Source organism: Clinocottus analis, unplaced genomic scaffold (genome assembly GCF_023055335.1).
Source record: "Clinocottus analis isolate CAN_PGR_092001 unplaced genomic scaffold, fCliAna1.0.p SCAF_4, whole genome shotgun sequence".
NCBI lineage: Eukaryota > Metazoa > Chordata > Actinopteri > Perciformes > Cottidae > Clinocottus > Clinocottus analis.
In genome coordinates, this window is record NW_027176153.1 from 10,098,060 (window position 1) to 10,121,529 (window position 23,470).

General features: G+C 44.6%; 1 protein-coding gene across 2 annotated transcripts in view; it reads left to right on the forward strand.

Moving 5' to 3' along the window:
• The first annotated feature begins 4,743 nt into the window (after nucleotides 1–4,743).
• Nucleotides 4,744–23,470, forward strand: part of tafa5l (TAFA chemokine like family member 5, like) — a 38,051-nt gene continuing 19,324 nt past the window's right edge. For both annotated transcript variants that reach the window (XM_068598653.1, XM_068598652.1), the window contains exons 1-2: nucleotides 4,744–6,094; nucleotides 17,412–17,561. In XM_068598653.1, coding sequence (XP_068454754.1) covers nucleotides 5,998–6,094; nucleotides 17,412–17,561 — 247 coding nt within the window. In that variant the 5' untranslated portion in view covers nucleotides 4,744–5,997. The remainder of the gene's footprint in view (nucleotides 6,095–17,411; nucleotides 17,562–23,470) is intronic.

A 23,470-nucleotide genomic window follows, 5' to 3' on the forward strand; every position in this document is an offset into this window, starting at 1 on the left:
GCTGGGCTTCTGTTTTAATCCATTTTCATTTTTCTGATTTTTTTGTTTTGTTGAGATATTGAGAAATACAACTGGAAGCATTTGATCTGTATGCAAGTGCGACACCATGATTAAAAAAGATACACCCATGACACTGATTTGACTTAGCTTCCTATCCAGATTATTATTTGTTTTGTAGTCGTGCTAAAGTTTATGAATCTGGGTGGACTCTACTCCAGTTCAATGGTCCAGAGACGAGAAAAGTGCGATATCTTTCTACCTGCAAAATCCTGTCGTTTCAACAATGGAAATAAAATGTCTGTAGACGTCTTCAAATGAGCGCTACAAACTTTTCAGAGCTGCCTTCCAAGTCTATAGCGGTGAGTGTTTGTTACTCAACCGAATACACAACACAGGAAGTCTATCTCTTGAGTTCCTAAAAACAAACTTCATAGTGATGACTACACAATATGTACAGCAGTGGCAGTATCCGCCCACTGTTTCAATACTGTGCGTATGCCATATGCTCCTCTCCGGCATACAAGCGAAGCACGAGAACAGCTGGTGGCTGTAAAATGGGGATTGGAGTTGTGGGTCCACATGGCTGTGGCCTGTCTTGGTTTGATACGAGCTCACAAATCACATTCCTGAAATGCCTGCACGTCCTAATGCTCATGCTCCTACAGTTGGGGTGTCCTAATTTGCTTTTCTTCCATCCCCAATGATTTGACAAATGTAGCGAATTACCTGTAACAAATTCTCCACCTGTTCCAGTAAAACCCACGTTCATGTGGAAACTTGTGAACGTGCATAATATAAGAAACAGATGACCCGCAATATGCTGCGGCAGCTTGAGGACAGTCAAATTATGAACAATATTTGTATTTTTTGTTTAAATTGCTCTTCATCTCCACATTAACAGTTTTTGTTGCATCCCTGCTGAAGTGCCCTTGAGCCCCTGAGCCAGATGCTGAATCCCACTAGCTCTACGGCTGATGTTTAGCAGTTGACCCGGACCTCTGGCTTCCCTCGCATGCACACATCAGCTCTGCCTCCAGCTGCAATTTTTTTTCTGCTTCCAAGTGCCACGTTCAATGTGGAAACGCAGCAGCTGAGCAAACTGTGTGGTGAAGAAGCGTCACAGTGAACCGTATCATTCTACTCTGGCTATGCTAACTTGTCTTTTACTGTTAGGCTGCACGCAGCATCCACACTGTATGACCAAAACAACTAATATAATCAACATTTGGGTTGTATGCCATCATGTAGCCTCTCTGTGTGTGTGTGTGAGAGCGAAAGAGAGAGAGAGAGAGACATTCTATTGTACCACGCATTTGGAAAAGTCACTTTCACGTGCGTTGAAGTACCATATAAAAGGGACCAGAACTACTTCACCCATAAAGGATTTGCAACTATGACCTCACCACTTAGAGACACAGGCAGACATAGAGACATGTGCTTCACTGATAACTCAACTGAGTGTGTTTGTAAGAGTAACAGCCAGGTCACCTACAGACCAGGTGTGACACAGCAATAGATACTACTTTGGTGCCTCTACACTTTGAGGTACTTGATGAGGAGTTTATTCCCACCCATTCAGTCTGTTCATATCACCTGTGGGTCTGTGTATGAACTGATACTAGAAGCAGGATTGAAGAGACAGAAGATTTAGAAAAAACTTAAGAGGATAAAGATAAGGTAAATGGCGTAAGGTATTTCAGCAAGCTCAAGACTTTTACTGTGGAAGGTTTAGTTTTTTAATCCCCCCATTTGTTTATGGCTTTTTTGTAGAAATTAACTATAAACAATGGAGGCTCTGAATATAGGAGTTTGGCTTATTTCGACCGCAAAGCATTTTGGGAACATATGCTTACTGCCACTTACTCGTTCCAGTTTTACTTTTCACAATAAAAGCCCCCGACATATATACGCTGCATAACTGCTTTGGAGGGTGATCTTAGATTCATTCTGAGCATTTCCCTACGAGGGAAACACACAGGAATAGCAAACAATATATTACTTCTTACTAAAAATGCATGTATTTATTATGGATGGCGTGACAGCAATGGCGTGATAAACGGGGAAGGGACAATTACTTGAGTGGCTTGTGAAAACATTTTTTTTGTATATTGCCGATGAGCTCAGTGTACAGTCCTCTATTCAGGACTTCCTGGTTTGTGAATAATGAAGGGTTACAGACCGTTTGTACTTTGAGACTTCAGTATTTCAAACGCGAGGCCAAGTGTGCTCTTCCATGGATGCTTTGTGGCGGTCCTTTTTACTTTGGCACGAGGCCAAGGAGTCCTTGCATGACATGATGATGTAGATCGTTCAAACGAGTGACTCGATATCACAGACAGCTGGTGGCGGGCGTGCTCGCAGGTGTTTTGGGCTATGTGAGCCGGGCAATTAACTTTCAGAATGTGATCGTTGGCCCTGCTCAAAAAACTGGTAAACAGAGCGCTGCTTTCCAAAGCTGACAATATCCGCCGCATATGCTGTGATTTGTCTAATCCCCAGTTCATGCTTTTTGTCAGACAGTTCATCATTTTCAAGTCTCATCACCGACTTCATAAAAAGTCAGGTAACTTGCATCGCACTCACTCAGACACAGAGGAAACGTTTTCCTCTTTGCTTTGTTTGAGGCATCGGCGGCAACTGAGGAACAGTCAGCGCTGTAGCTCCGATATTGCTTGCATCTACAGCCAGCGTGGCCTTGAACATTTCTGTGGAAGCCTACTGAGTTGTCATTTGCCTCCATGGCCAATTGAGAATCCCCGACGGCATTAAGTACTGAAGGCTTTTGTCAGCTGAAGGGCTTACACCGTACTTCCTTGCTTCCCATTGTTTGTTCTCGCTGCAAAGTCTTTTCTCTGCTGTAGGTTAATCCATATTTGCACATGCCAAACAACACCAGCCATTAGCAGGAATTGGCACATTTACACGGTACAAACCTGATGCGCATTTCTGTGATTGGATGACAGATGGTGACGTGATTGGCACACATCTCATACACTGTTAGTAGCTACACCGAGCTTAATTTGTAATCCACATTACCGTGGGCCAGGACAGGTGACACAGTATAAAGAACGACAAGTTCTGAGGACTTTCACCCAGGAGACCACTGTTTATGTCTTGTGTAAAAGCAAAAATAATGATCGTTGCCACAACACTTTCATACTGAATCCAAAACTATGATATTCTCCCGAATCTAACTAAGTAGTTTTGTTGCCTAAACACTACAGGGGCACTGATCACTTGTGTTGCTGGAAAACACACGATAAATAACAAAATATCTTTCTGTGAGATATTATAAGATGCTCTGTTTTGGTCTCTACCAATTTCTTAAACGAATACTTGTTGTTTTTTCCGCACTATGTTCTTGAGATAGGAAAATGTATTAATACTGTGGCGTACAGTTTGATCTCATTTTAAATTAAGGATTTAACTTGAGCAAATGTACTCATTCACTTTGCATGAACGGCACAAACAGCGATCAAAGATGGCAGCCAAATAACACAGGAACATTAATGACCATCTTTAGTAAAAACAGTACAACCACCTGTAGACAGCTATAAAGCATCTGCACAAGCACCCAGCCTGAATAAATTACTTTTTTTGAAAGGTTTTTCAATTTTGTTGACTACAGCTCTTTTAAAGTGCACCCACTGGCATTACTATGATATTGCAATGCCCAAATGCAAATAAGAACGAGTCTTTATATTATTGGTAAACACAGAAATACATCTGATGGGTAGACCATAAACTGGCGGACTTTTCACAGCTCTGTCAGTCACAGTGATGGATTATGATTAATTACACTGCAACCCAGCACGGCTGGGACGTCACTCTGACAGACTGAAACGTGGTTCTCCCCTCCGATAGCAGGCTGAGCCAAACTGTAGACGAGGGAGGAAAACAAATCGCACCTCGGCGGCCAAATCCTCCCTGTGGTTCCTCCGTCATCTCCCAAGTATGGTGTGCTGCTGCAACTGGGAGCAGTAACAGCAGAACACATCAGCAGGTTTTAAGACACAGGCTGGTGAATCGGCAAAGGATCCCTTTTAATATTTGACAAATGCAGTTTTTGGACCCAGACATTTACACTACAGTGATGATGAGACGGGCTTGTCCTCATAAAAAGCCATTCAGTGAAAGGCTGAAAGCACAGCAGTGGAGTTACAGTAATGGTCCTCGAGCGGCTTAAATGCTCTTTCAGAAGATCGACTGGTAAGGCTTTAGCACGCGCACACACACACACACACACACACACACACACACACACACACACAATCACTTGATGTGATTGGAGACAGTATATAGAAATTAAAGGCCTGAGAGGGCACTGCACGTCCTCTGAAAGAACAGATCTCTCTCACTCCCCCCCCTGTGAGCTAAATGTTAACTGTAGTCCTAGGACCATGCAGTCCTCAAGGGTGTTTTTTCACCCATGAACGAGGGCATACAAACATGGAGAAGAAGTCAGAATGTGAGGTGAGGGGGCTGTCTTGTGTCTCCATGGGCCTGGGTGGGACATTTCACTTTGTATAAATGAGCATCATCGTGTACAGTTTGGGATTTATGTCCTGGGAGCTCAAAGTTTTTTGTTTTTTTTCCCAACCTCACTTTGCAGAAGGAATTGGGGCACTGTGTGTATGTGTGGGGAGGGAGGGAGTGAGTGAGTGTGTGTGAGAGAGAGAGAGAAGGGGAGAGAGAAAGAGAGAGAGAGTGCAGATGGAAACATTGCAACTCAAGGCAACTCCGGGTGCAGCAGCAGTGCTTCCTTCCACGGACTGAAGGGAGGAAATCCTCTTCCTCGGCGTCGCCTGCATTGCAAATGGAGCAAACCGGGACAGATTGAGTCTGGGTTCACACACGCGTCTGTAAGAAACTCCTGACTTTGCGAGGACGGGAAGCTTTATTCCATTTTTTTTTTCCTTCTTCATTTTTTCTCGAGCCCGAGGCGCAAGGCATTACCACTGACAGTTTCCCAGCGCCCTCCACAAAGGCTCATACAGGTGACAAGCGTGTCCAACTTCACTGCGCCGTCGACGCGCGCAGAGAGCGCTTTGTCCGGCGGCGGCAGCGCGCGCTGCGTGAGAACCCGCCGCTCTTGTTTTGACGTGACATTTGGGCTGGAGCTGCAGTGCATACTGTGGCCACGCATGACGCATCTGCACCTTCAGCTGTTTGGTTGAAAAAAAGATAAAGAATCATAGCACACAAACAACAACAACAACAACAACAACAAAAAAAAAAGGTTTCGGACGCGGGAGTGTCGAGTTGTCGGGCAAGTTGCTGATTGGTATGTTCGTCATGTCCGCCCGGGCGAACTTGCGCGTCCCTCTGTAGAGGCGCGCAGAGCCGCGCTCGGGGCAGAAGTTGGTTGGGAATAATAACAGTGCGAAGAAGGTTGGCAGCGGCGTCCAGGATGATGTGAGCGGCTGAATTTACAAGCAGCATCAGGACCAGAACTGCGGGGGACCGCTGCTGCTCACTGCACACTAACAGTTTTTTTTTTTTTTTTTGCTGAAGCCTGCCAGTGAATTTCAGCTCCTGAGACCACAGCTGCGTAAACTTGGCCAGATCTGGTGACATTGTACCCTCTGTGTGTGTGTGTGTGTGTGTGTGTGTGTGTGTGTGTGTGCGTGTGTGTGGGGTGGGTGTGTGTGGGTCCGCGCGCGCACACACGTGTGTGTGTGTGTGTGTGTTTATGGGTCTGCGCGCGCACACGTGTGCATGTGTGTGTGTGTCTGTGTGTGTGTGTGCGCGCTGTGCAGCCTGGATGGATATGCGGCTCACCGAGGGAATTTGAAAAGCAAGGGGGGATTACTATCGGTCCCTCTCCTTTTATAACCTCAAAATGGATGCCGACGACAGCCTGTGGAGACGCCAGTGGATTAGCCACTCTTCCGTCGATCTGCTTGACATCTGAGAGGCACGAGCGTTCAAAGTTTGGATAATCTTCAAAAAAAAAAAAAAAAAAAAAAAAAAAAAAAAAAAAGCTCAAGGTGTAGGATGCAGTCTGGAGTGAAGACGCTCTCCGCAGGTGGAGGTGCGTCACTCTGCTGCCTGCTGCTCCTCTGGCTCATCTACTCCCATCTGCTTAGAGAGGGTAAGGACACTTATAGCTGTTCTTTTTTTCTTACTTTGTCAGCCCTACCATTGTCTCGGAGGTCTTCTTATTAGGATGCAGCTGCACATGGTGTGGTCAGACCCTGTGATGCTTTGAAGAAATCCTCATAATGTCTCGTGTAGGACCCCTGCAGGGACTTTGTGTGTCTGTGCTCATCGCCAGTCAATTCATGATGACCTTGTTGTACCTTGTGGTATTTCTGTAATCTGATGTAATAATGTTCCTTTCGTGGGTGCGTGCTACTCAACAGCCAGCCTACGGTGACATTATTGGACTAAATATTCGTATTTTTCATGTTATATTCCTGGTAATTTAGCCCAGTGGTCGTATTGTCCCAGTGGTATAATGTAGAACCTTGTTGTCAAACTAACCCTGTGGTTTTCCTGATTCTGATGCAGGCTATTTTCTTCCTTGTGGAATGATGATTTAATGCTGCCACAATTGAGCTTTAGGTGACGAAGCAACACAGAGGGGGAGGCCCGACTCCTGCCTTTAAAGCTTTTATAATTTCACTCGGGTTAAGGTTGTATCCATCCATGCCATGCTTACCTCTTGAATAATACATCCGCTAGTGCAATTACACCTCCACCCTGACACAGAATAGAAAGCCAAAGGATGTTTTCCCCGCACTTCATTTGGCTGCTGTCCACGACTAAACATTTTTGGATTCTGGTGGCATCAAAGACCCGGCGAGAACCGGCTTAAAGCTTTGGAACTTGTTGGGAGATGTCGAACACCAAGTTTTCTGATTAGATCTTTTAATCAAGCATTGGCCAGCAGCATAATTACCGCTGTGGAGGAGGGATAGTGCCTACATCAATGTCTTTGGCAGCTTGCCGGGAACAAAAGTAGACACTGATGTGAAAAATGAACTGCCTGTGCACTGAAATGTGCTCCCTTTGCCTCTCATTTGCAGTGTTTTCTCCCAAAGTGCTGCTTTCACCAGCCTCTTATTGTCGCCCATGAACCGTCTCTCAAGTCTCCGCAAATTATCGGAGGAGTTAACAGCAACCCTGCTCTTCCCCTCAGCTTTATTATCGGCTCGGTTTCACCCGAAAGTGATCTCATTAGAGTATTATTGTACAAAATTGTTCAATCAATCTCTTGTGAACTTTAGCACCCTGATATTCCTCGAGTAAATAGATTTCTGCTGGATTTGGCCTAGTTAAAACCTCTGGATATGAGTTGAGCTTTGACATTCTCTGTGTGTCGCTCACTCCTCCTTCCAGCCCTGAGCTGAATTTTAAGAATGAAGCATGTAGTATTTTTTTAATCCGTACTTGTAATCTTCAAATCCCCCTAAAATCCCCCCTTTGAAACTGGCAGCTGTGACCAGTCATGGCTGTTGTTAGAGTAGTTCAGACCACCACAGAATCATTTCAACAGCTACTTTATAATCTACATGTTTAGTGTTTATGACTGCTCACCACTGGTGGAGTCCAATCACTCATCACCGTCATGACCAGCTCTTCCTCCTCCCCCCTCCGTGGCCCCTGTTGGGATCAGCAACGCGTGTGGTTGAACCGGTGGGCGGAGAGGTGAAGCCTTGTGGTGGTGGTGCGTCGCCCCCACCCTCTCCGCAGCTCATCTTTCATGGCGGCTCGGACAGGAAATCAAAGCGCAGCAGCCCTGTAAGCGTACGCTATTGGGCCAGCGCCGCCACGATGAATGGGCCTGTCAGCCGCTCTGAGCGTTGCCAGTTTATTCGACGATAAATTTGGAAATGTCTGGATTTCCTCGCCGGACCACATTCCGGTTCAGTGGTGCAGTCAGAGAGCAGTGGCAACTCCTGCTTGCTTTGTCAAACACATTGCTGTGTGTGTGTGTGTGTGTGTGTGTGTGTGCGCGCGTGTCCGTGTGTGGGAGGGGATGGACGTTTTTGATCCACATTTGTAAGTTGGAGGTGAACAGACAGTTGGCCTTTGCTCCAACTCAGCTCAAGAAACTTCAACTTCAACTTCAACATATAAATTCTTCCTTCCAAAATAATCTGATCTCGTGGGGCCATTTTACGTCTGAGAAGTGTCACTCCTCAAAATATTTCAGCATATTTGTGGCTTAATTAAGCACTCTTTGTTGCAGTGTGCACTACACTTCCCAAAGATCATCTGTCAGTCAAACAGTTTGTCAAGAAGTAGAAGAGTTTTTTTTTTTACACTGATTTCCTTTTAAACTAGTTTAAAGCTCCTAATATGTATATTTTTAAAATAACCCTGGCTATAGCTGCCTCTGGTTGCACATAGATATCTGGTTGTACAGGAGTCTATGAGAAAATGACTCTACTTCACTATTGATTTATTACCTCAGTAAACATTGTAAACATACGTTCATGGTCTCAATCTCTAGTTTCAAGTCTTCTTCAAAAGAGCATGATGCGTTAATTTCGTGAATGATGGTCCCATTTAGAGTCAAATAGAGTTGTATACGGCATCTCAGTCTCGGTCACTTCGGTTCACTGGTTTAAAAACAAACCAAGATGGCGACAGCCGTGATCCAAGATGGCGGCGACCAAAATGCCAAAATCAAGGCTTCAAACAGCAGTTCACAAGGCAAAGGGTGACATCACGATGACAACATCCACTTCATATACACAGTCCATGTGATAAACCGACGGGTAATTATAACCTCTGAAGTTTCCTGTAGTTTAGTTTAGTTCAGCCTCTTTTGGTTCAATGGATGGTTTGTTCCGCAGAGTCATTTGAGAAAGAGTCATTGGAAACGCTTTGGAAAAAACAGGCACAGAAAATACTTTGGAGGTGATTGGATGACCCATCTGTCCATCCAACTCTTGTCAAAACAAATCAGGCGAAGAGCAAAGACCTCTTTTCCATCAAGAAAAGCATTCTGTGCCCTTCTTCGCTCCTGTTTCATGAAGACATATTCTCCAGTTCTGAAATAACGGATGCTATTGCGGTGTCTAAAAAAAAAACCTGTTTCTGCAGCTCTTAGTTTCTGGTGGTTGGCACTGTTCTCTTTGTCTGCTCAGCTATTACTTCTCATGCTGCACAGCTCTTTCTCTGCTTTTTCCAAATAACCTAGAAATGTTGAGCATCACTTGCAAATCGTGTCATTAATACTACACAGTACGCTGGATGACTTGAACCCATCGACAGCGATCCTACACGAGGTGTTGTTTAAGTGCACCCGTCAGCAGTGCTGCTTTTCTCTTTTTACAGCACGCGTCACGTGTCGTGATTAACGTGTCACTTTAATTTGTTGGTGGATAATTCAATCGCCGCTTCTGAACACACAAATCCCGGATGGTGAGAAGCGGACATTTCCAACAATCCATCCAGTCTTCCTGCTCTGCAGCACGAACTGTCGATATGCATGACGGCACACATTTTACGAGGTGGGTCTCACAGCAGGTGTCGCTAAATTTGATCATGAGTCACTGTGGCTTCAAAATCAGTACAGAGCTCCATTGATGACGGTGGTCCGCTCTTTGCGTTGTGGGCTCGGCCATGCGTCTCTGATGTCTCCCCTCCAAATGCCAGTCACAAAACCAGACTGATTTCATCCTGCTTAATAATTTGGATGCCATCAGCGTTACATTTCCCATTTCTCTTTCTTTTTTTTTAACAAATCAGCTCTTGTGTGGGAGACAGCCAGTCCTCACCAGAATGATGAATTTCAAAAATCGTTGGGTGGCATTCTCTTTTAACTCGGGGAGCAGAGTCTCTCCATCCGAGCATTAAACTAATCAGAGTAGCAAAGAATTACAGACTTTTTGAAGTGAACAGGATGATTTCCATTCCTCTTTAAAGGCGGCATTAAGCATGCAAAAGGAGACCCGCTCCTGATTATGACCTTGGCTCTACATTCGAAGCAAATCACTGAGGTCTTCTATAGGCGGCGGAGCTGTAAAAGTATCAGCATCTTTATGGAACAAAAATACAAATTATTTTTTACAGCTAAATCAATTTGGCAGCACACAAAGCTCATATTTCATAGCTCCCTGATTATGAATTCTTTCTAGCCTTCAGCTTTGACCTCCCTTGTGGTTGAGTGTAGTGCACCGCTCTGTGTTTTTCTGCATTGTTATTTTCTCTGCGGAAAGCTCTGGGCTTTAAACTGCTCCATCCTTGGCAGAGTGGTGTAAACGATTTGAGTTATGTTCCTTCAGTCTTGTGTCCTTATCTGTTTTCCACCCGATGTCTGTCATGAACATATTTAGAGAGGGCTGTGCTTGAATATTAAAACAGCAGTTCACGTAATCATGCATTACTGTACCCTATGAGGTCTTCACAGTTAGTCTTCTGATGCTCACTCTTTTTCTCTGGGCTTGCATTAAAGAAGCAGGGTATCCTAGAGGGCTCTGCAATTCAAAAGTGAGTCACTGTGGTATTAGCGTGCTCTCCGCATCACATTCAGCTGAGCTACTGTTTGCTTTTGCAAGCCATATTGTACATTCACTCTTTACGCCTCAAGTCTGTATTCATCCACGACCAATTGTCTGAGTGTACTCGTAATATCTCTGCAGCCCAGACCGTGCTGCATCGCTGCAACAGAAATCCATCAGAGAGCCACCTCCGTCATGTGTACCGTCCAAGGCATGTCGCAGACCGGGTCCGAAATTTCAATGTCAGCCCCAATGCACTGTGTGCATGTACGGGGAATATTTTCTATTTTAAAGCCGCCCTCGGCAATGTCGCACAATGGCAGCGCTGAGCGCTGGAGAGTGGTAACTGTTTAAAGACGAAATTGAACTGCGAGGACCTGGATGTCCAGGAGAGTGACGCGTGCAAACTGAACAGCACGCTCCTGCTTTTCAGTGAGAGAGGAAACAATCCAACACGGTCCAGTCCGGCTTTCTCCCCAGAGGGAGTGCCGTCCTACTGCTGCTACGAGGAGTTTCAATTTGTCATCCTCATGGGTGGAGTAGTGCACACACCTGACACAAGAATTACATTTGGACAAAAAGAGCACACGTCCATCGTCTGAATTGGTTTTGGCTGTGTGTGTGTGTGTGTGTGTGTGTGTGTGTGTGTGTGGGGGGGGGTTCTGCCACCCTGGTGCTCGTGACTGCATCGAATGCATGCTTGGTGCAGCTTTGAAAGAAATCCTACATTTTCTTACAGCGCAGGTATACGCATTTGTGAAAAGCTTTCTGGAGCAGAAAACTCCAAGCTGCATTGTCATCAGCAAGTGAGAGCCGGAGCTGCTCCTCAGAACAATGACTGGCGGACCGACTGTGGGCCAACTCGGCGCTTACTTGACTACTCGCAGACAAATGAGCCTCATCCCGCAATAGCATAACATACCACTCATCTCCAGGAGTCACCCTCGCTGCTCCCACACGTCCCGCTGCCGTCGTTCCTGATTCATTTCTGTCAGCTTTCAGATTAAATTGCATACTTCAGTATCATTACAGGTCCTCCGACTTCAGCAGAGAGTTGTTCACTTGTATAAATATTGATTGGACCGCTGTACAGTAGCATGTGAAATCGAGCAGCGGTATTCCCCTTAAAACCGAGCACATTGATATAAAGCGCGTGTTTCGCTCCACTGCTCTGCTGCCCTACTTGTTCAGCAGCGGAGGATCACGGCGATGTCAGGAAGTGTACAGCACGGGGTCACTCCAACATCTGCCTCTCTCACCTGGTGTCCTTTTTCGTTCCCCCTACTGTCCATCTCATTACCTCACGGTGTTGGGGCAATGAAATGCACTAGGCGGTGGCCACCTTGACTAACATATGCTCAGTGGAATACGGCTGCTGTTTGTCCTGAGTTGTTAACGGAAGACAGAGCTGTGAGGTCTGAACGGGCATGAAGGGGAGAGATTAGGCGCAAGCACGGCAGATGAACTCAAAAGCATCCGCAGATTATGAATCCAGATCACTGATAAAACAATGTTATGTTGAAAATGCTCCTTTTTGCCTCATGTGACACTGTGAGTAATGGCATTATATCAACTTAAGTAGGGGTCAACCTTGGTGAACTTAATGTACGCCATAGGTGAGGCTGAAATAATTAATAGATTTAGTTGATAGTCAATACATAAACGTTGAATCATTTTGATGATCTATTAACTGTTTCAGTCAATGAGTGAGAAATCCAAACAATGGGCCTCGTGCAAGAACACTGATGTTCTTGTTGGGGGTGAAACTACAACAACATTTTGCCAGTATCTGCCCATCAACCTTCGGCGAACAAAGTGATTAGCTGCAACACACATTCATAACCTAAATCTCTTCTTTCACTTATAAGAGTGGTCCACTGCACAAATGTCACAATTCTTAATTGCTCATTTTAATTTGAGGAATAGCACCTGTTTCATGAGGAGGTAACGTCTACTCTACTTGACACCGCCTCTGTTTTTGGAGTTGCAATTAAGAAGCATGAACTCCACATCCTGGAGAATAGGATGTTCATTTTACATTCATTACTTTTTTTTTACTCCAGCATGCAAATTCATTCAGATTAAGGCATTGCAATGTTTCAGGCAAACAAGTGCTACGGGTCCTGCGGAGAAGGGACGACTGTCTTTACTCGACTCGTACGCAAGGTCTGAATGCAATTTTGTCGGCGGCGAGGAGAAGAATCTAAATAAGAGAAAACTGGTGAACACAACACATTCTCATAAATCACTTGTTCCGCTTCAGAACAAATCTGTGTGTAAGAGTGGCTCTTGCATGAGGCCCATCCTTGTTTTTTTCCCAGCTTGTCAAATGGGAGGATTTGCTGCTCTCCCCCCCCCTGAAGCACAGGCAGGCGATAAATCGCTAAGTTCTTTTTTTGTCTCATTTCGGCTCCTCGCGTACACATCTGGAAGTGTCTGTGAGCGGGACACTCAACCCTGAATTGCGCCTCCTATGGCCTCTCCACCGCCGTCGTTATGCCTTAGAAAAAGAGGTTTTGTAACGCGCTTTGCTCCAGTCAGGTTGGAAATCTGAGCAGGATGATGGTATCTTTTTGGCCCCAAGATCAAAAAATAAAATCAATCTTGACTGATTGCCCGCGCCGTTAATGAGTATGACGTCTCATATGGTTCTTTAAATTGTGCATAAAAAATGAATTCACATCTGATTTGGTGCACGTTGGTAAAATCTTAGCTCACGCTTTGTTGGCAGTTTGAGAACGGCACGTCTATCACAAAAGGAACATACAATGGAATGGATACAATCAGTCTTATTATTGTATAATACCAGTGTAGTGTTCAGTCTGATTGACTCTCTCGGGGACAGAAAAGCAGGTTAGATTCGATGCCAGGACGTTTGAGCCAAGCTGCACTATATAGATGTGTCTTTACGTGGGAATAATAACAAAGACAATACGTATTGTCATGAATAATTAACTGAACTTGCTTTACATGAAGTGGAATTTTTAATAAATACAGTTTGAATCTGTGGTTTGCAGAGCCGTCCCTTTCCAATAAAAGCATTGTAAAAACCTCACTTCCATCTTAAGAAGCCCGCGAGTAATTACAATCTATAAACGGGAGATTGTTTTAATATGGAAATGGAATCCTTGTCATAGTTCGTTCAGTGCAGCCTGTCATATAATTTTATGGCAAATTCCCTGAGGAGAAGCAGAGAAGAAGCAGAGGCTCTCTCGGCGCTCCCAATCTGGTTTCAGTTGAATATGCCAGCCGTGCGGGGCCCTGTGTCTGATGTGTTGGTCTGTTTCATCTGATAACGGTATTTTTTCAGTCAGGACTAACCACTGATGTACCTGCACAGTCTTAATTAAAGACACAAACAAGGGGAAAAAAAAGAAGATAAGCCAGAACAAAGTGAATGTTTTATTTGATAAGTGTAAACAGGGACTGGACTGCGATGTTAACAGGAAAGATAATTAGCCATTTTATACATAGTCGCTCGACGTGGCCGAGGCCAGCCGGCGCGATGCATCCACGGTTTAATAACCTCGTCATGCAGCACCAGTTCTCAGCCCAACAATGACGCACATTGAATCAGGGGAACATTGTGAAAGCGAGCGTGGACTCCTGGCAGCCTATTTCAGGGAGAGATACTGAGATATTTGTGCTCCTGGTTTGTGATCTGCAGCGTGTCTGATCAAAGCTCCGATATGTAGAGCACAGCCTTTGCGTCTTTGCTCCGAGCTGTGTGTGTGTTTGTGTGTGTGTGTGTTTGTGTGTGTGTGTGTGTGTATGTGTGTTTGAACCCCATGTGCGGGCACGCCGCTGCTCTGCACTTGCATGTTGTTGTGATTCAGTGATAAGGTCATCAGGCTGCCAGTCAGCGCTGAGAGACGGTCTCTGTGCTCCGTATCGGCTTCCTGTAGCCCTCTAGATGTCTGACGGGATCCGAAGGCCTCGGCGGCAATCCTTCACCCGGCGAGCTCCTCGCCGCCGTATGTGCATATCATTATGTGAAATGGAGACGAGGCCAAGGCGTCTTCACGCTGCCGAGTGACACGAACCGCCTGTCACATGGATTAACTCCTGGACATATGATGGAGCGCTGGCAGTGGCTGACGGGCACTTTACAAAGCCGCCACCCCGCCTTCTTACTATTCGCCTCCTTCGAGCTTTTTCTATTTCGCATGAAGCCCATTCATCTGTTCAGTGTTGAAATATCTGATGGCACCTCTGTCCCCCAAGCACACAGGGACTCGCCTCGGCAGAAAATAGAGTGCTGGGTGGTGGTGGTGGTGGGTGGGGAGTGCAGCGTGGCTGATGCTTTGAAAGGAAACGTGCATAGCAATTCTTCTTAGAGGTGATTGTGTTTTATGACTCCCGAGACTGGTCTGGGTAATAATTTCATGAAAAAAACACACTAATCTTATCAACCTAAATCAGAAAAAGTGGCTGTCACTGAGAAACAACCCATCCACCAATCCATTAGGTGAGATGCAGATTCGTCCTGTTAGCTGGGGCTTGTGGAGTTACTGACAGGGGAAACACATTTGGACATAAGTCTTGAGCCTGGCCAGCCTTCAGCCTGTAGAGGTGGCAGCGTTGAGGCGGTGGAGCTGGAGGAGAGCGCTGAAAGTGGAAATGGTCCATCCTCTGGGGGACGTCAGGGTGTCATTTCACGCCAGTGTGATTATTTCGATCGAGCTCCTGTGAGCAAATGGCAAAATTTGACCCGATTGTGGTGCTCGGCGAAAAGGTCAATGGTGTTGCCGACAACATCAGGATCCCTCCTCTGGGTATCCTGATGTTAAGCCTTGGTATGGACTAGAGCGTTGGCCAATGACACTAAAGAAAAAGGTCACAGGATTACAAAAATAAGCGGGATCCATTCTCTCCTCGGCGAGGAGACATTCTGACCTTATGATGCCGCTAAACGAAAGGTCGCACGGTCACCATAATCAAACAAAACCACATTTATCATCTGAAATATTTCCACGGTGCCTTGCTCTGAAACTAGTAGCATCTGAAACGTCTCGGTGCCCGCTAAGGCAATTTTATGAGTCATTTGTGTTGATCAACAACCCCTTCAACCTTTGCCATTGTTACAGTCATTTCCTTCTATGGCGCAGTTAGCGTCTAGCTTAATGAACCTTCGAGGGTGTTGGGAAGAGACTGGAAACAGCAGTGTTAAGGAGTGATGGTTGGTGAACGCCAGGGGTTGACCTTACAAGAAACAGCACAGACTCTTCTCTAATCTCCCCTCGCTGAGCTGATTTCATTTCCGTATGTGCCTGAATGCCTTTCACTGGCAGCTGTCTGAGAAGGAAGAAGGTATTTTACATTTTTCCAGACTATTAGAAAAGTGAAGTAAGTTTCTGAGCTTTACTATAAACCCAGATAAGTTGGTATAATTCTTTAACCTTACAAGCATTTATTTGGCCTTTATTAAGGAATGTGCTGTGAGTTGATGCACTCTCATGTAAAAATAGTTTAGCAGGTTATTGCTTTTTTTTTTTTCCAGATACCATTTGAGGCGAAACTTTCCTCTGATTTGAAATGACAAAAGGTGGAACCTAAAATGAGTCATCTACATGTATTGAATTGGTTCTTTCAAATGTGTTTTTTTAAAAAAAAGCAGCAGACACTCTCGAGCAATTTACTGTGATTAAAGCTGGTTTATCTCTAAAACACAAGACTATTAACATATAATAATTCCCCCAAACACACCAGGAAGGCCTCAATAAAAGACAATTAAATATGTTCCCCCCCCGGGTTTCCAAATAATTTACCCAAACAAAACTGCTGCCTCGACATTAAGTGTTCAATGAGACGACGTTACGCCATGCAGAGGGTTCATTTTAATAAATCTCCATGTTGAAAACATCATTGTTTTAGCTCTTCTTTTGTTCGCCCGTGGCTGTTGGAAAGTGTGACTCATCAGAAATGATCGTCAGAGCCGTGCGTTGGCTACAGCTGCGATTCTGGGCACAGAGCGCTTCACCTTGACGATAATTTGAGACAGGTGTGCTGCTGTGAGCGGCACTTTGCTGCTAGAAATTCATCTGTCGGCATTACAAAGTCACCCTATATTCAAAATGAGCTTCATTCAAATTGGAATCGTGTTCACTGCATCACGATAACTTTATCATTCTTTTGAACTCCCTTGACGTGAAATAATCAAGATTCAGAACTTGTGTTTATAATTGCCCACTCGCGAGCAGTACATATGCAGCGAAAACACACTCTTGATTTGTCAGTTTCCCCAGTTTTTGTACATTTTTATTCATTTCGAGATCAAATTCAGACAAACTGACAAAAAAATAAAAATAAAAACCTGCGGAGCCACAGGTCTTTGGCCATGAAGTCATCCATCAATTTGAAATGCCTGCAGAACTCTGCGGTAATTTCTAATGCTGCTTGGATTGAAATGTAAGAATAGCACGCACGCTCCCACCACAGTGCTTTCTGAGCAAAGGTGCTCATGACTTTAAGACATTCTGTCCATTTGCCGTTTCAGTAGACTTGTAAATTGGTCCGTAGTGGGACCACAGGGCCCAGCAGCCGCTGTCACGTCAACCGAGTCAGTCACACATAAATTTCAGCCACCGGTCCACGTTTCACCACTTTCATGAAGCTTTAGACTGGCAGGCTTGTTAACTTGCAGTCATGACTAACGAAATAGAAAATGTCCTTTTTTTTTAGATTATTGGAAGGATCTTTGTTTTCCACGGGATCGTTATGAGAGCCAGCCATGCTGTGTAAAACTGAAGAAGCCCTGCAGCCTGCCGCCTGTAAAGCTAGGAAATCACTTCCTCATTTTTCCATTTGAGATTTTAAATGAGAGCTCCATGCAGACCGCATGGCCCTCTCTCCCCAGGCTGCCTGTTGCCGTACCTTTTGTGGACCAGCTTCTCCTTTGCAATATGTTCATTACGCTCTCATTATGCTAATGTGACGCACTTTGTTCCTCGACAGGCCAGTTGGCGGTGGGAACCTGCGAGATAGTGATGCTAAACAGAGACAGCAGCGTCCCCAGACGGACCATCGCCAGGCAGACGGCCCGCTGCGCCTGCCGGAGAGGCCAGATCGCCGGCACCACGAGGGCGAGGCCGGCGTGTGTAGACGGTGAGTTCAATGACCTTCCCCACATGCGCTTAATACATGTTGAAGTGAAGATAATTGGATCCTCAGCTGGTCCTTAGAAACAGTTTCAGTTTACTATAGTTTAATTCACTCATTGAAGTACAACCCATTCCCATGATAGGCGTCGTTGTGTCACCTGTAGTGACCGTTTTATTGATTGCCAAATAAACAACAACAGTCTGGCAGTGGGTCAGAACGCTTTAATGTTTGTTTTTATGGGGTCCACTGCATTACTCCGTGCCTTAGACCACTTTATTACTGGCACAGCAGTGGTGTTTAAACTGGCTAATTGGAGCCATTGTAGGAAAAAGATTAAAATCTAAAATCTAATTGCAGAACCAGAAGAAGAGGGGAATATTCTGAGAAATAAACATAGAATAGTACGGGATTAAAGTTGTACATTTACAAGAAAAAAAGTAATTATCTCAAAAATCCAATTGCTCTTTGTGTGTTATTTACCATATAAGTATCTTATATATTGCAGCGGCTCATGTTACCGCAGTGTTTCACGCTGCTGTCCGTGGCGTGTTGAGGTTGATCCAACCTTGCAAAGTGAAGCAATGTGGTTCCTGAACTAAAAGAATATTCCCCTGTAAATAGTGACCTTTGTAATCTCAGAGAATATAAGTTTTTTTTCCAGGTAAAGTTTTCATTCTCTTAAATTTCCCACTTTAATCTCAACAAATATTCGTATATTCATAGTTTTTTTTCTTGTAAACGTCAGTTTTTTTCTCAGAATAGTACCCCCCTCTCTGTAAAGAAATGTTTTCCACACAATGGCCCTAATACACCTCATGCAAACTAGAGTCGCTCTCTGAGCATTTATTTTGTTTGAAGTAAGATCTGACTCAAAGAACGCTGCACGAGTGCTTTACTCGTGACTTTATTTTTGACGCAGTGGTGATAACATACTAATACAAACAACAGACCGGTCCCAGTAGGAGACTAATATGAAAGATTATAAACAAGATTAACACAAAAATAAATAGTAAACATCATTAGATTGAAATACAGCAGTGACTAAAAATACACGCAATAAACAGTGGTCGTGACAAGTGATGTCATGTGGACTCATTAACGCTGCTGCAACAGAACACACGGGCCGTTTTCACGGCGGACATTTTGACATAACCGGAACATCATGAAAAATCCTAACAGGAAAAGCACAGGTGTAACTATTAGCATTATTGATGGATCCATTCTCGTACGGGCCCCTTCCAGTGAACCAGCACGCACCACACCGAGGCCTTTCATCTGGCACACGTGAAGGCAGTGTAGTTGTTATTCATGTCGTTTCAGTCAGAGACACTTACGTTAGCAAAGGCCATTTATAGCCCGCTAATCCCCCCCGTAATAAACACACGCATGACCATTAAGTCTCATCGACAACACAAGTACCACTTAAGGCGGAGGTTGGGAGGGTGCAGCGGCAAACTTTGCCGGCATGGTCGTGAAAGTAACATCAATAAGATTCACGTTGCGATACCAGTGCTGAACTCCTGCCGCAGTATGATTGGATGCCGTAAACGGCTGTTGCTAATCGGCCGAGAGAAGCACTACGTCAGCGCTTTGCCCGAACCAACGCCAGGCTTCATTAACTGCACCTGTGCTTTGCCTCCTGTGACATATTTAAATGTCACATGCCACATCATGAATAATGTCTATTGTAACAAAAGCAAAACCAATTCTCTGCTGGTGTTACAGTATAGTTGTTAGCGTGCATCAGTTATTGGATGCCTGCTGTAGCCTCCGGAAGAATTCAGTTTTTCTTGTAATATGTTTCCTTTGATCACAAGTAAAGTGACAAACGCTGCAATCGCGATAGCGGGGAGTCCTCCAGTCAACACGCAGGTTGACCGCCCGAAAACAACACCCCGAACGACCGGAGGTTCAGCGGTTTTCCATCATCAACATATCACAAGCAAAGTAAAATTTATTTGGCTTTAACTTGTCTAAGAGGAGGATAATCTCATTTCCTCCTCATTTCTCACAAGGCTGGAACGTGCAACGGCCAGTCTGCTTCCCTAATGTCAATATACTGACAAACAGGTGTGGGTGTTGAAGCGTGCAGGCGTGTGACTCGCTTTCCTTGAGAAGCAAGCATAGCTGTGTTGTACTGACCACGCTAAAGTGAATTTTACATTAGACATGAAGAACGTGAAGAATACCCACAGAATACAAGGATTTGTATGATCAGTTGGGAAGTTGAAAATGGGTGTCGCATCATTGTGAAACACATTTTTGATTGGATGACAATGAGCATTAATAAAGGCTCCAGAATGGAGGGGAACCTCGATAGTGCGGAGGTGGTTTGGTTGCAAAAGGTTAGATTGAGAGAGAGCCTTTTGGATGCCCTTTCGACTGTTTGACTCCCAACCATGTGATCGACTGTCTGCGTTAGACCCCCTGCAGTCAGCAGCAAATTAGTCGGCGCTCTGTGCCTCTTCACGTGGAGATTTTTTTTAATATACTCCAGCTCACTAAAGATCCTTTGCAAAGGAGAACGTTCATGCACTTTCTAAGATAAGGTTTGATACTTCGGCGCCCCCCTCCCTGTGTCATTGGACGGTATCGAGACGAGGGCGATAAGACAGATGAGACTAAGTCCATCTCTGCTGCTGATTGGATCTCACAGAATCACATGTCAGATGCACCATTAGTTCCATCACCCAATGACTCATGTTAGCCTTAATCTAATAGCCCTGACATGAGACTGTCACGCTCGCCACATTTTTTTTTAACCACCGCTCCCACTCTGCAGACGCCTCTCCGCAACACTCAACAGATGCTAATTAACTTACAGAGAGCTCTGATTACAGCAGCAGGAAATTGATTATTACTGGCTTCCCGCCGCGCCACACCCTACACTACATTAATAGCCGGTGCATTAAAGATGCAACCTGTTGCTCGCTGGCACGTTTTAAGGGCTTTCTGCTGACAGCTGAAAAACGGTGTCCATCATTACGAGGCTTTAAAGTGGAACTTCTGCATGGGTCCAACGCTGCCATATATCCTCTCTGACCTTTCGTCTGAAGGTGTATTCAGTAACACTTTTGCTTTTGATGTGATTTCCCATAAATTCCCCTTTTTGTCCTTCTTAGCACATAAACCAAATTTACTGACTTGGAGACATGTTTATTCATTTGTGTCCCTCACTGAGGCTTTGCTTTCTAATGTTTTCCAGTAGGTATTAGCACAGCAAGGGCTCACTGTCCTCTGGGTCAATTTAATACAACTCATTCACTGCAGCAGCGGCAGTGTGTTTCTGCCTTTCTGAGATGTGTGGTTATTGTGACCTTTAATGGAAGTTGGACCATCGACGTGGACTGACTGTAGTGCGTAATGAAGGGCGAGGAACTCTCTCCTGAGGTTGTGTGTTAGGATCTCTGGGATCTTGCTATTCTCCACCTTCAGCCCATCAGATGTCTTTAGACCTACTGGTCGATGTGACACCTGGTTTGGTTTTCAGTATCTCAATATGAATATTCCTCTTTTGTTATAGTTAGTGAGTCATTTAATTATGCTATTAACTTATTCTGTTCAAGGTTTAGAGAATTCTTTGCTATGTGGATGCTTTTCCTTTCCCCAGAGAATATCAAGTTGTTATTTCCTTTTCTGTCCCCTGATTTGGAGGACAGAAAAACTCAAATATCTGGGAGAAATTGGTGTGGCCTTGAACTCCACACTGGAAAAATACTAATGTGCATTCACCCGGATGTGGGTAATGCACCAATATCAAGACACATAAAAAGATAAATCAACTCTCAGCAGTGTCTCAAAGTGGAAATCCTGCACACCATTTCTGTCAATTCACAGGATTCTAGTTTTATATGGAGCTCTTGCTCAGAGCGATTTGAAAAGAGATAGAGAGATAGAAAGTGTGATGCACATAACCGCATTGTTCAGATCCGGTGGGGGATCTTTTTTGACTGTGCTCTCTCACTCCCCATGGCTCTAATTACACTCTCACCATCTAATAAAGGCAAAAAATAATGGAAACAAGTACAGAAGTGTGCGTAAGGTTCAGAGAAAGCTAATTTAACTTGGAAAGTGAAATTGTTTGCAAGGATAATGAAGAACTTTCCTCTCTTAAAGTTATGATTCATTGGGGAAACTTCACAGTCTGTTCCACATCGTGCATCTTTGTGCAATAAAGGCTGATAATAAATTCAGATGTTTTTTTGGTGGGTGAAATCAGTGAGAGATACTGTAAGTGTAACATCGAGAGTGTATCGCCTGTAACCACATCATCTGAATCTGTAAAGCAACTAAATCTGTCAGAGAAACGGAGTCAAAGTTGTAATATTTCCCTTATTTGTGTCGTAGAGTAGAAGTGTTAAGTAGCATAAAATGTAAAATAGTGACGTTGAAGTACTTTAAAATTGTACTTCCGTACAGTTCTTGACTACATGTGCTAGTTGCTTTCCAGACAGCACCATGGACAGCAGTCAAATAGATTTATTGCCTCAATTAATTTCCTTTCAGACTTCAGATGTGACCCATTTCCAAATGACACACTCTGACTGCGTCTAAGTATTATAATTAGCCCTTTATTGAACCACCCCATCGAGATCACACAATCTTTTCCATGGAACCCCTGGCCAAGACAACAGCAAACAAACATGCAGTGTCAACTGCGCAATCATATGCCAAGGAAGACAGACAGGAGAAAACGGATCCAGCTGCGGAGGCAATTACAAAACTCCAGTTGAATTAGCCTCCCGAACTCTTGACAATTTTCCTAAATGCTCTTATTGGGATCGGCCTATATAGCTGTCAATCTGTCTCCAAGTGGTTCCATCCTTTTAATTTCCTGTTCGTTCAATGCGGCTTCAAACTACTGTGAAGGTTATGCAGCCGCAACTTTTTAGTATCACTGTGATGTGGGACACAGCGTTTGTTTTGCCCAAAGCCGCTGCCCCTGCTCGACCTTCTGTTCTGAAGTAAGCCAGTGGGCAGTAATGGATCTGCCTGTTTGCGCATCTGTTCACTCATTCGTCACGTGCGAGGATCTCAGGTGCCGCAGCCTGGATTTGAAACGAAAACCTACATCTTAAGTTCCACGTCTTAACACGTTTTTCAAACACTTCCACTGCCAGTTATAGTGATTGGCACGCCGGTGGTGTGGGGGGATTACAAGTTATAACGGAAACCTTGATGAACATTCCCTGCTACCCAGCCGGTTTGACTGATGTGGAATTGGGCGCACAGCGACTCCTGTGTTACAATTTAACTCCAAAGGCCATCACTTTACTGTATGTCACACTGGATTTTGCACCATTTTCAATCCCACTCGAGCAGCAAGGATCATAGGCTTGCGTGCGCGACCATAAGCTTTGTTTTTGTATTAGCGGAGTGGTCCGCTTCACACACTGCTACACTGCTGTTCGACCGGGTTTGCAGTTTGACCTTTGAGAGTGTAGGCAGCCAAGTTTCTGCAGCGAGCTGAAGTTGTAGAAACTCATCGGCACAATTATAATCACCAGCAAAAGCTTGAGGATTTGAATCTCTTTGCAGTTTCCTGTAACGAACAGAAACCAGAAATCCAAGGCTTGCGTGTGATTGGAGCCTTTCGGGACGACAGTCTGCAGCTGGTGGCTTTAAGGAGACAATTGGACAAATATTTTTTATCTGCCTTGTCATCCTGCTAGCATTCGCACTTCCATAATGACATACCGACAAGCTTACCTAAGCCCCGCAGCGAATAAAGTTTGATGTATGTGACTTACCCAAGAATTGATCGCCTGATTGGCCCAGATGGCGGCCGCATCGTTGCTGCAGCATGACGTGTTTGCCAGTGTTATTCTCGTTTGTTTTAATTCACTGAGCAGTTTTCTCACTCTGCAACAACTTTTTTTCCTCAGTCTATTTCATCCTATATTTCACATATT